The 16,552-nt window shown below is 45.4% G+C and overlaps 1 protein-coding gene across 7 annotated transcripts in view; it reads right to left on the bottom strand.

The window, feature by feature from the left end:
- elavl3 (ELAV like neuron-specific RNA binding protein 3) overlaps positions 1–16,552 on the bottom strand; it is a 206,601-nt gene that overhangs the window by 48,032 nt on the left and 142,017 nt on the right. For all 7 annotated transcript variants that reach the window (XM_052041820.1, XM_052041813.1, XM_052041815.1 and 4 more), the window contains one exon: positions 1,085–1,188. In XM_052041820.1, the coding sequence (XP_051897780.1) occupies positions 1,085–1,188 (104 nt within the window). The remainder of the gene's footprint in view (positions 1–1,084; positions 1,189–16,552) is intronic.

Genomic DNA, 16,552 nt, shown 5'->3' with positions numbered 1-16,552 from the left:
TCTCGGTACGATGAGAACTTGATAGTGCGTGTTGGAAGTTAAAACTGAGAGAGGAGGGGCTGACTTACCCTCTCCTCTGATTAGTATTCGGGGTGACACCTGGCTTCTAAAGCAGCGAGGATAGGAGTGGTATTAGGGTGAGTGAGGGGGAAATGGGATTTGAGGGGGGGCACACTAGGCGGAGCATTTGGAACTCCCAGAAAGCAGTGGATGCTCAGTCATTGAGGGTGTCCATGACTGAGTTTACTTGGGGTCCAAGACACTTGGAGGCAGGGCACCAAGGTGGAGCTGAGAAGATGTATTGATAATGGTGGAACAGGCTTAAAGTTCTGTATGGCTCCATCCTCCTGGCTGGATGGGCTGACTAGAGACATGGGGGGGGGAAGCAGGGTTTGGGAGGTGGGTGATGAGAATAAGGAGTTGGAGAGATGGGTGGGTGGGGAGGTGGGGATGAGGAGAGATTGGGGTGGCGTATGGAGAGGGGGATGATGGAGGAATGGGGAATGGGGAAATGGTACATGGGGACGATGGGGTTTGGGGTGGGAGTTGAGGAGAGGAGAGATTGAGGAGTTGAGCTGAGGTGAAATGTGAGACTGGGAGGTGGTGGGCCAGATTTTGGAGCTTGAGGGAGTGTGAGGTGGGGAGGTAGGCAATGGGAGGTGAGAAGATGGGTGATAAATAGGCAGGAGGTGCAATGGTGGGGCTTTGGGGGCAGGTGTGGGCTGGGGAGGGAGGGTGGGTTGGGGAAGGGGGAAAGGGGAGAGGAAGGAGGGATACTTAGAAATGGGTCAGACAGGAAGAGGAGAGGTACCAGGATGGGATGAGTCACAACTAAATAACTCCTTCTAACCCCCTGGCCCCCCATGGTGTGGTCTGGAGAGAGAGGAGAGCTGAACATAATGGAGGAATCACAGCAAAATACACGGAACCTTCACCAATTGTACCAGGCCATTCTGCCCATCAAACCCCAGCCAAGAACTTCCAGAGGAAGTTCTTCACCCCACCCTGTCTCTCTGCTCTTCTCCCTCTGTTTACTGCAGCGAGAACACAGATAGAAACAAATCAGCACCGGTTCTGTGTTTACCTTGATAGTTTTAGTCTGTAGCTTGAGTCCGTTTAAGGTGTTGATGGCTTTGTCTGCGTCATTTGGATCCACGTAGTTTACAAAACCGTATCCTAAGCTCTGACCTACAGAGAGAAGGAAGAAGATGCTTATATTCCAATAGGAAGAATAAAGAGAAAGATTTCATTGGTGCAGCAGGTATGACAACATCATAATTCGTCTGTATAAATAGAGGAGTTCCCAGTTCCTTCATAAAACCTTCTTTATGGGTAAGTCCAGCACTTACTGCCACCCCTAATTGCCACTGAGAAAATCTCAGGTAAAGGAAATTCGGCATGTCCCCATTGACCCTCACCAATTTTTACAGATGCTCTACAGAAAGCATCCTCTTGGGATACGTCACGGCTTGTTATGGCAACTGCTCTGCCCAAGGCCTCAAGAAACCGCAGAGAGCTTTGGACACAGCCCAGCACAATACGGAAACCAGCCTCCCCTCCATTGACTCTTGTCTACACTTGCTACTGCCGTGGGAATGCAGCCAACATAATCAAAGACTCCTCCCACCCCTGTCATTCTCTCTTCTCCCCCCTCCCATTAGGCAGAAGATACAAAAACTTGAGAACACATACAGTACCACCAGGCTCAAGGACAGCTTCTAACCCGCTGTTATAAGACTCCTGAATAGACCTCTTATACGATAAAGATGAACTCTTGATCTTCCAATCTACCTGGTCATGGCCCTTGCACTTTATTTATCTGCCTGCACTGCACTTTCTTTGTAACTGTGACAGTATATTCTGCATTCTACTTTCCTTCTGATATCACTATGTACTTTCTGATGGAATGATCTGTCTGGATGGCACACAAACAAAAGCTTTTCACTGTATCTTGGTACATGTGACAATAATAAGCCCATACCAGTACCAAATGGTGGTGAGCCACCTTCTTAAACTGCTGTAACTTGTGTGATGAAGCATTGCCAGGCAGGTAACAACAATACATGTCGAAGTCAGGATGGTAAGACAATAAGACTATTGAATGGTTCCCTAGTACAATAAGATGGACTCTTGACCTCACAATCTACCTCATCAAGGCCTTGCACCTTATTGTCTGCCTGCCCTGCACTGACACTATATTCCGCATTCTGTTATTGTTTTCCCTTGTACTACCTCAATGCACTCTTGTAATGAAATATTCTGTATGGATGGGAAAACAAAGTTTTTCCGTGTATCTCAGTCCATGTGGCAATAATAAACCAATTTACCAATGGTGTGAGCCTTGCAGGGAATGTAGAGGTGCAGGCATTCCCATGTTCCTGCTTCACTTGTCCTCCTAGTCAGCAGAGGACATATGGTTTGGGAGGTGCTTTGATGAGTTACTGCAGGGTTCATTATGGGTGGTCCATACACCAGCCCCCGAGCCCCAGTACTGGAGGGAGTGTGTACGTAGTGTGGTGAATGGTGTGTCAGTCGAGTGGCTGTTGCATTGTTTAGATCCACACTCACAAGCTGCTATTTTCATTGCTTACTGCCATTGGCAGGAGGTCAGCGAGTCCTATCGTGCAGCCCGGGACTCCTTGTCTCCGTCGCTAATTTGCATTAGCTCCTTTGTAAGCAGTGAAAATGGTGCTTTGTGAGTGTGTATCTAAACAACACAATGGCTGCTCGACTGATGTTGGTTTTCTCATGGATTAGAGTCACAAACACTCCAGGATTGTCCAGGCAAATGCTTGGAATAAAATAAGTAATCTCCAGAACACTGCTGTCAGAGAAAAAAACTTCAGGGGCAACTTGAAGGAGCATAGAATCAATAACTGGGATGGATGCGTTTAAAGTAATGAAGGTTTAGAAAGGAGCTGTAACACTTGGGGGATTGGAACTCTGACTGCAAGGGTGGTGGGGGCAGAAAGTGTCCCCACATAGCTGAACACTACATAGCTACTAACAGAGCTGGGGTAGCAAGATTAAACTACATAGCCTCATTTATTGGCTGCCATGGTCATGATGGGCTGATTGGCCTCTTCTATGCCATAAAGTTCAATGTTCCTATCGTAAATTAAAAGTTGTTTACCAATTACAGAAACGTTTGATGTGGTGTCAAAGATGTCGGCTGACGTCAGGTTATCCACTGGTTTGTGAAGAGTAAGGTGAATGCACACAGTCTTTTCCCAGGGTTGGGGAATCAAGAACTAGAGGGCGCAGGTTTAAGATGAGAGGAGAGGGATTTAATATGAACCTGAGGGGCAACCTTTTCACACAGAGGGTGGTTGGTATATGGAACGAGCTGCCAGAGGACGTGGTTGAGGCAGGTACATTAAGAATATTTAAAAGGCACTTGGACAGGTACATGGATAGGAAAGGTTTAGAGGGATATGGGCCAAACGTGGGCAAATTGGACCAGCTTAGATAGGCATCTTGGTTAGCATTTTCCATTTGGGCCAAAGGGCCTGTTTCTGTGCTGTATGACTCTAATTTACTTGAAGATTGGAAGGCGGGATTCTGTTAGGATGGACAGATTGGGTGGCCAATGGCTGGAATGTTGGAGGGAGGGAGCAGGATGGTAAAAGGTGGGAGGTCAAGTGAGGAAAGTGGCAATAATGAGTCCAAAACTGGGGATGTTGTCCAGATCATTCTCATTCCAGATCCTTCTCCATAACAGGAACAGGTAGAGTGAGAATCGGGCATAACTAAATCAATAATGGCGTTTCTAGGTCTGCTTCCAAGGTTGGGGAAAAAAATTAGACTTGGCCTACAGTTATGCAGGATAATAGAAAGTCACAAATCTCCTGAGTTTCTGGATGATGTATTTCAGAAGGAGAGCATGTCGTCGAACACTAGAAACAAAGAATTTCAAAATAAGTTTTTTTTCACCAGTATTCTGCCTCCAGTTGTATTTTAAAAAATATTGTGGAGGTTTTGTGATGCTATTTTTGCTCAGTTTTTTACAGAGTGCTGTGTTGCCGTGGCAATCTCACACAAATTGTTCTGCCATGTGCAGAGATTTAATCCAGTCGGCAGGTACAAATCATTTTCAGTCGGTCAAATTCACCCAGAAAATTGATGTTTTGGCTGCCTCTGCTAATGTCTCCAATTTACCCTGAATGTTTAAACATTTGTTTGATTCACTGAGTCAAATTATATACCCTTTGATCCTCAACATTTGTTTTCGATGCACCATAGAAAGCATGCTATCTGGATGCATCACGGCTTAGTGTGGCAACTGCTCTGCCCGAGACCATGAGAAACTGTAGAGAGTTGTGGACACAGCTCAGCACATCACGGAAACCAGCCTCCCCTCCATGGATTCTGTCTACACTTCTCACTGCCTCCATAAAGCAGCCGGCATAATCAAAGACCCCTCCCACCCCGGACATTCTCTCTTCTCCCCTCTCCCATCATTCAGAAGAAACAAAAGCACGTACCACCAGGCTCAAGGACAGCTTCTATCCTGCTGTTATAAGACTGTTGAATGGTCCCTAGTACGATAAAATGGACTCTTGACCTCACAATCTACCTTGTTATGATCTTGCACCTTATTGTCTGCCTGCACTGCACTTTCTCTGTAACTGTAACACTTTATTCTGCATTGTTATTGTTTTCCCTTGTACTACCTCAATGTACTGTTGTAATGAAATAATCTGCATACAAGACAAGTTTTTCACTGTACCTTGGTACATGTGACAATAATAAATCAATATACCAATTTACCGAGCATTGGTCAAGAGAATGTCTCCAGGTCCCCGATGCAAGCTTTGAACTACGTTGCTTGCTATTTTGTAGACTTTAAATTGAACACTTGGGAAGAAATTGCAATTCAGTAGCACCTTCCCTATCCTCACAAAGCCCCTCATGATTGAAGAATTACTTTTCATAGAGTCATAGAGCCCTACAGTGCAGAAACAGTCTCTTCAGCCAACCACGTCCATGCCAATCTATACTAATCCCATTTACCAGCACTTGGTCCATGGCCTTCTACACCCAGGCAATTCAAGTGCTTGTCCAGCAATGTTGTGAGAGTCTCTGCCTCCACCATTTACTCAGGCAGTGGGTTCCAGTTCGCAACCATTCTCTGGGTGAAAAATTTCTTTCTCAGATCCCCTCCGAACCTTTACTCCTCATCTTAAAACCTACACCTTCTGGTCAGGGGAAAGGTTTCTGACTATTTACCCTATCTCTGTCTCTCATAATTCTGTGTACCTCTATCGAATCTCCTGTCAGCCTCCTTTACTCCAAGGAGGTGTAGTCAGGGTAGTCACAGTGTGTGCCCAGCAAGGTTCTACAAGCTAGGAATAGCTAACAAATCCACGGACTATCGGTCAGGGACAACACAAGGATCAATGATCCTCTCGGCTACTGTAAAATGCCCTTTAATGTAAGTGGGTGCCAGGAGAATTAGGGGTAATTGATGGCATGTGAGAGAGGACAAGGCCCATGCTTGCACTGCCTGAGGCCTAGTTTCTAGTTGTAGACCACTACACAGTGCGGGGAAGCTGAGTCACTGAGGCCTCCAGGACTTTGGGAGCTGCGTGGCTGCAGAAGTTAAGTGTGACCGTGGGCATTGTGTGCGAGGTGAGCTTGAGCCAGGGTCCAGCACGACCTGGCCCAAGGTTTCACGTTGAAAACTGAGCCCAGAACGTACACCCTTCCACACTCAACACTGGGTACAGGCATTTCAGATACACAGCATCACTGGCATTTTGAGATCAGATATGCTACATTTATACCACATTTCTGCGGTAATTCCACACAATCATTCTGTATTTGCCCCCACTCCAGTCTCAGGTTCCATATTCCCACCTTCTTTCACCCTAGCTCCATCAGCCTTTGGCCCTTTGACTTCTCCACCCTGCCAACGGTGTTACCTTCCGCTCCAGCCTTCCCCTCTCTCACTCCATCCTGAAACTTGTTTTATCTCAGCTGTTCTCGGTTCCGATGAGGGAAACACTCACTATTTCTCTCTGCACTGATGCTGCCCGACCTGTTGAATATTTCCAGTGTATCACACTGACTCACTTGTACATCTCACCTTTTAAATTCTATTCCATAGAAGTTAATGTCACTTTTAGATCGATTTGGTCTTCTCTGCCTGAAGCCCAGCTTCTAGTGACCCTGATCAGAGAGTCACAAGGAGACAGAGCATGGAAACAGGCCATTCAGCCCATCGAGTCCATGCTGACCATCAAATACCCATGTACACTAATCATACAGTAATCCTATTTTCTATTCTCCCCACCTTCTTATCAACTCCTCCCAGATTCTACCACTCACCTACACACTAGGGAAAATTTACAAGTGGCCAGTTAACCCACCAACCTGCTCGTCTTTGGGATGTTCCCGCACGCCGCATAGAGAGTGCCCGAGGTCAGGATTGAACCCACACTGGAGGCAGTGGCTCTACTAACTGTGTTACTGTGCTGCCTCAAATCCTCCTGCTTCTTCACATCATCTCCACCAGCCAAGATGAAATGAGAAGGAAAGTATGATTATTTCTTTATTCAAGTGGATGATTCCAACTCAGAGGCAGTTGAAGCATTTCAGCTTTTGAAATGCATGGAAAAAACACAAGAAGTGGTACTGGCAAAACAAAGTAGCACAAACTATTAAACAATAAAAAAAGAGAGATGTTAGCTAGACTGGAAAAACTGGGGTTGTTCTCTGTGAAGGTGGTGAATCTCTGGAATCCTCTATCCTGGAGAGTAGTGGAGGAAGATCACAGGAGGTATTTAAAGATAAATAATTGAAAGATTGGAGAACTGGGAGCTACCAGGAACTGGCTGAGAAGAGCCAGTGCTTCATAGGCCTCAATTCCCCAATCTCAAGATTCCCAACTGACTTTCCAAACAGCCCTCCAAGTATTTCCGAGTACAAGGGTCTGTGGGGGTGGTGGAAACTGAATCACTCAGGGCCTTGGAGAGGGAATTGGATTGGCGCTGGAGAGAGAATAACTGGCAGGGCCACATGGAAAGAGTGGAGGAATGTGATTGTTCTCTGAGGAACCAGCACAGACTTGAAGGCCTAATAACTCTCTTATAGAGCAGTAGAGTCAGGCAGCATGGAAACAGGCCCTTTGGCCCACTCAGTCCATGCTGTCTGTCAGGTACCCATTTACACTAATCCCATTTTATTCCCCTGACATTCCCATCAACTCCCCCCGGATTTTACCACTTAACTACACACCAGAGGCAATTTACAGTGGCCAATTAACCCATCAACTTTCATGTCTTTGGGATTTGGGAGGAATCCGGAGCTCCCGGGGGGAAGTCCACACGGTTACAGGGAGAATGTGCAAACTCCACACAGACAGCACCAGAGGTCAGGATCGAACCTGGGTCGCTGGAGCTGTGAGACAGCAGCACTAACTGCTGCATCACCGCGCTGAATTGTGTGCCAAAACAAGTCCATGATTTCGGCTGAACAACCAGCTGCTTTGCTTTGGTACTTGAACTAGTTGTCTGAACATGAGTGTAGCAGGTAGACCCAGCATTTATTGCGCGCTTTAATCGCCCTTGAGAAGCCGCTTTCTCGAACCACTGCAGTCCTGCTGGTGAAGGCGCTCCCACAGCGCTGTTGGAGAGGGAGTTCCAGGTGACCCAGTGATAAAGAAACACTAATAAACTTCCAAGTCGGAAGAGATTTAGTTCAATGTATTAACCACGGGATTTCAAGGATGTGATTGCACTGGAGAGGGTGCAGAGGAGATTCACCAGGATGTTGCGTAGGTTTTAGAACTTTTAATTACAGGGAGGGATTGGATAGGCTGGGCTTGTTTTTCCTGGACCAAAGAAAGGTAGGGGTTGACTTGGTACATGTATGTAGATTATGGGAGACGTAGAAAAGATAGGTAGTTAAACTCTTTTTCCGATTGTTGGGGTATCAACATCAAGAGGGCAAAGGCTTAAAGTGAGAAGGAGGAGTTTCAAAAGGGGACTTGAGGGGTAAGGACTTTGCAGAGAGAGTGATTGAATTCTGGAAGGGGAGGTGGTGGAACTAGCTACAATTACCACGTTTGAGAGACACTTAGGCAGACACCAATAGGCAAGGCATAGAAGGACATGGTCCTAATGCAGGCAAATGGTAAGTTAAATTGGTAAATTGGTTAATTATTGTACATTTACTGAGGTACAGTGAAAAACCTTGTTTTGCATGCCATCTATACAGAGCATTTCATTACACAGTGCATTGAGGTGCATTGAGGGAAAACAATAACGGAACGCAGAATAAAGTGTCACAGCTACAGAGAAAGTGCAGTGCAGGCAGACAATAAGGTGCAAGGTCATAACGAGGTAGATTGTGAGGTCAAGAGTCCACTTTATAGTACTAGGGGACCGTTCAATAGTCTTATAATAGCGGGATAGAAGCTGTCCTTGAGCCTGATAGTACGTACTTTCAGGCTATGATCCTTATGCAGGCCAATGGGATGAGTGTAGATGGGAAAAAGGGTTGGCATGGACATGATGGGCTGAAGGGCCCATTTCTGTGCTTCTGTGCTGTACAACTCAATGACTTTATAACCCTAATGCAAACTACCATAACACTGGTGTGTCAATTGGACTGGATGGGAATATGCTTGAATGAAATTTGAGCCCACGATCATTTTAAAGACAGAAACAGGGATATAGTGTTCTCGTCTGAGTTTAGAGACAGCAATCTTTTAGAATTGGAAGTAAATTCTCTCTTGAATGAGGGATATTAGTCTCAAAACAAGGGGTAAGCCACTTAGGATTGAAAGGAGTTTCTTTACTCAAAGGGTGGAAAATCTTTGGAACTCTGTGGAGAGTCTGTCACCGAGCTCCTTCAGAATAAAGATTGATAGATTTCTGGATATTACAGGAATCAAGGAATATGGGGAAAGGCCAGGAAAATGGTGTTGAGGTGAATCAGCCATGACCTTGTTGAAGGGTGGATCAGGGTCAAGGGGCTTTACCTATCTATTAAATTCTTCGAGAAACAAAGGACTGCAGATGCTGCAATATCTAGATGAAAAACACAACAATGCTGGATTCTTATGTTAGAACATAGAACAAACAGTACAGCACTGGACAGGCCATTCGGCCCACAATGTTGTGCTGATCTTGATGCCAATTTACACTAAATGTCCTCCTCCTGTGTATCATCCACATCCCTCCATTCCCTTCATATTCATGTGTCTATCTAAAAGCCTCTTAAACTCCACCGAACTGCCTGTTTCCATCTTTACCCCTGGTAACCCACTCCAGGCACCTACCATTCTCTGTGTAAAAAACTTGCCCCTTACATCACTTTTAAACTTCCCTCCTTCTACCCTTAAAAGCGCGTCCTCTGGTGTTTGACATTTCTACCCTGGGGAAAAGATTCTGACTGTCTACCCTATCTATGCCTCTCATAATTTAAAAAACCTCTATCAGGTCTCTCCTCAGCCTTGGATGCCCCAGGGAGAACAACCCAAGTTTGTCCAACCTCCCTTTATAACTCACACCCTTTAATCCAGGCAGCATCCTGGTAAACTTCTTCTGCACCCTTTCCACAGTCTCCACTTCCTTCCTGTAAAGTTCTCTCCTCCACACCCAATACAGCAAAATAATCCTGAATAATTCTGCTCCTCACAAACAGTAGTAATTTTAAAATTCGTCAACCCTCTCTCCCCAATATATAATAGAACTTTGTAAAGGAAATGGAAATAATGTGCTCATTTGTAATAGACAGAAATATATATAAGAAATAATGTTTGCATATTTTATTCCAAAGTGATTTAATACTATTACATTAATTCTGAAATATAAATTACAAAAGTGTAGCGTAATAGAATGTGGGATATAATCTAGTGGGTAACAAAATGATTGAGACATCATTGACTGATGTTGTAATCTCTATATAATCACTTCCAGATAAACCAGCGTTGTTAACTTACTGTTATATTTCTCTGTTACTTAGTTATTCCTTGATTAGAAGCAGGACCAGAAATCTTTGGTTTTAACTAAGTTTTGGTTTTAAATGGGTACAAAAGAAACCAAACAAACATTTGTGAAGGGCCACTCTGAAAGATGTGATTGATTCATTTCACTAATTAAACTCTGTGCTGGCGGTGAGTGGCTACAGCTTAGAATGTACAGCATATCTTGCTTTTAGAACAAAGGTTTAGAAGGTTATGGGCCAAACTCGGCCTTTTCTCCTTGGAGCAACGGAGGATGAGAGGTGACCTGATAGAGGTGTGTAAGATGATAAGAGGCATTGATCGTGTGGATAGTCAACGGCTTTTTCCCAGGGCTGAAATGGTTGCCACATGAGGACACAGGTTTAAGGTGCTGTGGAGTAGGTACAGAGGAGATGTCAGGGGTAAGTTTTTTACTCAGAGAGTGGTGAGTGCGGGGAATGGGCTGCCGGCAACGGTGGTGGAGGTGGATACGACAGGGTCTTTTAAGAGACTTTTGGATAGGTACATGGAGCTTAGAAAAATAGAGGGCTATGGGTAAGCCTAGTAATTTCTAAGGTAGGGACATGTTTGGCACAACTTTGTGGGCTGAAGGGCCTGTATTGTGCCGTAGGTTTTCTATGTTTCTACGTTTCTAAATGCTGGCAAATGGGATTAGCTTGGATAGGCATCTTGGTTGGCATGGAGCAGTTGGGCTGAAGGACCTGTTTCTGCGCTGTATGGATCTGTGACTTCAAAAACTGCACATGGGTGACTGTTCGACCCCGCATGGCTGTGGAACGAACTGGTCAGTGGCCTGGTGGTGCAGAAGTCAGATGAGTGACAATACGGCAGAAATAAGGTGCAAAGCTAAAGGTGTGAGTGAGGAAGTATGCTGGATATTCATTCTCAGGGAATTTGATCCAAAGGCTGAGAGTGTCATCGGGTCCCCTGGCACAGAAACAGGCCCTTCAGCCCATCGTCCACACCGACTACCAACCACCTGTTTTCACTAATTCTACATGAATCCTATTTTATTCTCCCCACAACTCCACCCAGATTCTACCCCTCACCCACACACTGGAGGCAATTTACAGTGGCTGATTAACCCACCGACCCGCACGTCTTTGCAGATGTGGAAGGCAACCAGATCACCCGGGGGAAACCCACATGGTCACAGGGAGAACGTGTAAACTCCACACAGGCAGCACCGGAGGTCAGGATTGAACCCGGGTCGCTGGAACTATGAGGCAGCGGAGCTACCAGCTGCCCCACAGCACCACCCAACCAAGTAGCGAACACCCTCACAAGGACGCAAGAAAATCAGAGCAGGAGGAGTCCACCCGGCCCCTCAAGCCTGTCCCACCATTCAACATGATCATGGCCAATCTATGCTGGCCTCAACTCCTCTTCTGTACCAGTTCCACATAACCTTGCATCACGGCTTGGTACAGCAACTGCTCTGCCCAGGACCGCAAGAAACTGCAGAAAGTTGTGGACACAGCCCAGTGCATCACGGACACCAGCCTCCCCTCCATGGACTCTGTCTATACCTCTCGCTGCCTCGGTAAAGCAGCCAGCATAATCAAAGACCCCACCCACTGGGGTCATTCTCCCTTGTCTCCTCTCCCAACAGGCAGAAGATACAGGAGCCTGAGGGCACGTACCACTAGGCTCAAGGACAGCTTCTATCCCACAGTGATAAGACTATTGAACGGCTCTCTTATACGATGAGGTGGACTCTTGAGCTCACAATCTACCTTGCTGTGATCTTGCACCTTATTGTCTACCTGCACTGCACTTCCCTGTAGCTGTGACACTTTACTCTGTACTCTGTTATTGTTTTTACCTGTACTACCTCAATGCACTCTGTACTAACTCAATGTATCTGCACTGTGTAATGAATTGATCTGTATGAACGGTATGCAAGACAAGTTTTTCACTGTACCTTGGTACAAGTGAAAATAATAAACCAATACAAATACTTTCAATTCCTTGATCTTCCAAATAATTATCCATCTCCACCTTAAATCTATCTAATGATTCAGCCTCAACCACCCTCAGGGACAGAGAATTCCAGAGATCCTCTGCTCTCTGAGAGAAGAACAGTTCTGCAGCTGCAAAAAGCAAACTTTCATGGCATTTATACCCAGGGTATATATGCTGATGACAATAAACTTAAACTTGAAACCTGAAACAAATTTCTACACACCTCAGTTTTAAATGAACAGCCTCTTATTTTTCTATGTCCCCTTGTCTGTTACTCTCCCACCAGTGAAAGCCTCGGTAAATGGTGATTGCTTTGGATGCTAAATCCATTTGCTGAGAGGTTTCAATGTGGGCTTGCCTCCCCTCCTGTGTAAGTTTCAACAAAGCACCAGCATGAATAGTGAAATCTGCTAACCCCTCTAAAGAAACAAAGTGAAGGGCAATCTCTATCACCATGACTAACATGTGGCAGGTCCCTGCATGTGTCTTCGCCTAAGGTCAAGGGAATGAGGTTTCAGATCACGGAAGAGCTTCAATGTGTCGTTCACAAAATCAGTTCAAAGACAGATCCCATCAGCCTGTGACACGGTTGTTCAATTATGCGTATAGAAAATAAAAGTTGATTCATCATATATTGAACAGCCAAAATTAACTGATTTGCAGAACACTGATTAAAAATGCCCCCAAAGTGAACCAAGAATTTCACCCCACATTGCAAAGACGTACAGGTAGGTTAATTTGGGTTTAAAATGGGCGGCGCGGACTCGTTGGGCCGTAAGGGCCTGTAACCACACCGTAAATAAAATTTAATTTAAAAAAAGTTTTACAAAATCCTCTTCCTGATCTCCCGTGCTCCCTGCCATCGTTATTGAGCTCTCTACTATTACAGACTGTTCAGGTGACAGAAATTCGTCCTTACAGAATTCGCAAATCATGACCCAAACATCTGAGATTTGGAGAATAGTTCCCCTCATGGAATTTATGCGAAAAAATTGAATAAATAAGTACAACATTTATTTTTTCCAGCTGGCATTTCTTGACACGTGTAGATGACGCAGCTTCACAAAATGGAAAATCGCGATACGGGCTGTTTTCTAGGAACGGAAGTCCCCGTAAACACGGGGGTCGCCTGTATTCTACAGACTTATCGTGTTGTCACTCCAGTGTGTGTATTATTTCCTATTTCAGTCACTCGGATTTTCCATTATTCCCTCCTCCCCAGTCCTTCCTTCTATTGTCATTCCTAGATCTCCATGCAATTGTTTGTAAGTTTTTTACACAGAGAGTGGTGGGTGCATGGAATGCACTGCCGGCAGAGGTTGTGGAGGCAGATACATTAGGGACATTTAAGAGACTCTTAGATAGACACATGAATGATAGAAAAATGGAGGGCTATGTGGAAGGGAAGGGTTAAGTAGATCTTAGAGCAGGATAAAATGTCCGCACAACATTGTGGGCCGAAGGGCCTGTACTGTGCTGTAGTGTTCTATGTTCTATGTTCTAATTTGTTTCGAGCTCCACACAGAGCAGCAGTGCAGGTCAGGATCGAACCCGGGTCGCTGGAGATGTGAGGCAGCAGCTCTATCAGCTGCACCACCATTCAGCCCAATCAGACAGCTAATAGCCTCATAAGAGCACAGGAAAACTGGAGCAGGAGGAGGCCACTCAGCCCCTCAAGCCAGCCCTACCATTCAATGTGATCAGTGTGGACCTACGCCAACCTCAACTCCTCTTCTGTGCCAGTTCCCTGTAACGCTCAATTCCTCGATCTTCCAAATATTTATCTCTCTCCATCGAATGATCTGGCCTCCAGCACCCCCTGAGAGAATTCCAGAGATTCACCGCTCCCTGAGAGAAAGATTTTCTACACACCTCAGTTTTAAATGATCAGCCCCTTATTTGGGGTTTGTGTCATGTGTTTTGACAATCCTTAATAAAGCTGAGATTCTCCACTGTTCCTTGCCCAGGTACAACTGTGTACATTGCTGATAAATAGCTCACAGGCAGGACATTGGATTTAATATAGAAATTAACTTCTTCTTAATCTGTTCTATTTATTGAACACAACAGGGTTGACATTTCCATCTAAGTTTCACCAACAGTGCCAGCCAAGTCCCACAAAGTTTAAAAACGTAAAGGAAGTAGAATGGTTAACGGAGGTAACAGTAGGGGTCTTGGACAGGGAAACAATTGCGACTGTGTCACAAAGTAAATGAGTGTGAAATGCTCTGATACATTTCGAAGAGGCTTCATGCAGCTGTATAAGAAGTTGCGCACCACATTTGGTATGTTAGATCATCAATAATTAGATTATAAACAGCTATTTTCTTTAAAGAAATACTTCCCTATTGCAAATGACTTTTTAAAAAGTCTTTAGCCATTGTTATGATGATGTGGTGATGTGACTTAGAGAGAGCTGTATACATTTATATTCAATGTGGCAGGAACCTGCTCCTGATGATGTCTGGGCATGATATTAACGTCAGGTACGAGGTTACTCTACAGGTAAGACAGCTGGAATTGTGAAGATTAGAGTCATAGAGTAGTACAGCATGGAAACAGGTCTATTGGTCCAACTCACCCATGCTGACCAACGTACCTTCCTGAGCTAGTCCCACTTGTCTGCATTTGGCCCATATCCCTCTGAACCTTTTCTATCCATGCCCTTATCCAAATGTTTTCTAGATGCTGTAATTGTACCCTCTGGCAGCTTGTTCCACGCACCCACTGCACTCTGTGTGGAAAAATTGCCCCTCAGGTCCCCTTTAAATCTTTCCCCACTCACCTGAAACCTATGCCCTCTAGTTTTAGACCCCCCTACTCTGGGAGGAGGAGTCCATCTTGTCTGTGCCCCTCATGGTTTTATAAACCTCTATAAGGTCACCCCTCAGCCTCCTTCACTCCAGGGAAAACAAGCCCCAGCCTGTCCAATCTCTCCTTGTAACTTCAGCCCTCCAGTCCTGGCAAGATCCTTGTGGATCTTTTCTGCACACTCTCTGGCTTAATCACATCTTTCCTATAGTAGGGTGACCAGAACTGCACACAATACTTCAGGAGTGGCCTCACCAATATCTTGTACAACTGCAACAAGATGTGGCAACTCTTGTACTCAATGCCCCGTCCGATGAAGGCAAGTGTGCCGCACACTTTCCTCACCACCCTGTCTACCTGCGTCACCACTTTCAGGGGAATATGCACTTGTACCCCTCCGTCTCTCTGATCTACAACACTCGCCAGGGCCCTGTCATTCACTGTGCATGTCCTGCTATGGTTTAACTTCTCAAAATGCTTCACTTTGCACTTGAGTTAAATTCCATCTGCCGTTCCTGAGCTCGCTTTCCCAGTTGATCTTCATCCTGTTGTAACCTTAGATGACTTCTTTACGGACCACAACACCTCCAATTTTGGCGTCATCTGCAAACATACTAATCACACCACCTACAATCTCATCCAAAATGTTAATATATATATGACAAACAACAGGGAACCCAGCACCGATCCCTGCGGCACACCACTGGTCACAGGCCTCCAATCTGAAAAGTAACCTTCCACGACCACCCTCTGCCTCCTACCACCAAGCCAATTTTGTATCCAATTGGCTAGCTCACCCTGGACCCCATGTGATCTCATCTTCTGACCAGCCGACCATGTTGGACCTTGTCAAAGGCCTTGATTAAGTCCATGTCGACAACATCTTGTGATGAGACGAAGGAGTGAAGACCAACAGCATCTCAAAGCTGACTTACTTGATGCTGCTGGTTATTAGTTAAGTGACATTGTGTTGGAGGAAAGTACTCTGAACCCCTGATAGGTCAAGAATCTGGGAGAAGCGACAATAAGAAGAAATTTACCCAAACCTTCATGGCTTCCGAAGTATGAAACAACAACAAAATCTTGCATTTTTATATCACCTTGAAGGGAATAAAACATCCCAAGGTGATTCATGGAAGCAAAACCAAGCAAAACTTGACACAGATGGAGATATCACTGGGATCATCCGGGACCCAGACTTGTTCTCTGTAGGGTCTGGAGCACTGAAGGAGCCACTGTGCCCAAGAAACATCCCACACACTGGAGCAAGTCAAAGTGGTGACCCAGCCTCAGGTGTTGGATCCTTGGGCCCCATCCCCGGAATCTTTTCACTGTTCAGATCTGAGCATTGCCGGCATGGCTGGCATTTATTGCCCATCCCTAAGTGCCCTTGAGAAGGTGGTGGTGAACAATACTATCGCAGTCCTTCTGGTGAAGTGCTGTTTGGGATGGTGTTCCAGGAGTTAGACCCAGCAAGAATAAAATGGTATACTTCCAAATTAGGACGATGTGCACCTTAGAGGGGAACCTGCTAGGTTGCCATGAGACCCCTTGAATGGTGCCAGAGTGGTGAATGGTCTATTATTGGTCTAGATTCCAATCTTTCAGCTTTGTATGGTTTCATGAACCAGAAGGGATAAATGTCTCTCCAGTTAACGTCTCTCTCTTATCTCCCAGTGACTGGTTACAGGGCCTTTGTGGTAGAGGACTACACCCTATAACCCCTCCGAGAAACCTCATCAAACTGACACAACAAATGGTAGTTAATTACAAAAGCTGGCCTGTAAGGTCGTAGTGACATTA

This window comes from Pristis pectinata, chromosome 31, assembly GCF_009764475.1.
Source record: "Pristis pectinata isolate sPriPec2 chromosome 31, sPriPec2.1.pri, whole genome shotgun sequence".
NCBI lineage: Eukaryota > Metazoa > Chordata > Chondrichthyes > Rhinopristiformes > Pristidae > Pristis > Pristis pectinata.
This window is presented reverse-complemented; position numbering and strand designations above follow the sequence as displayed.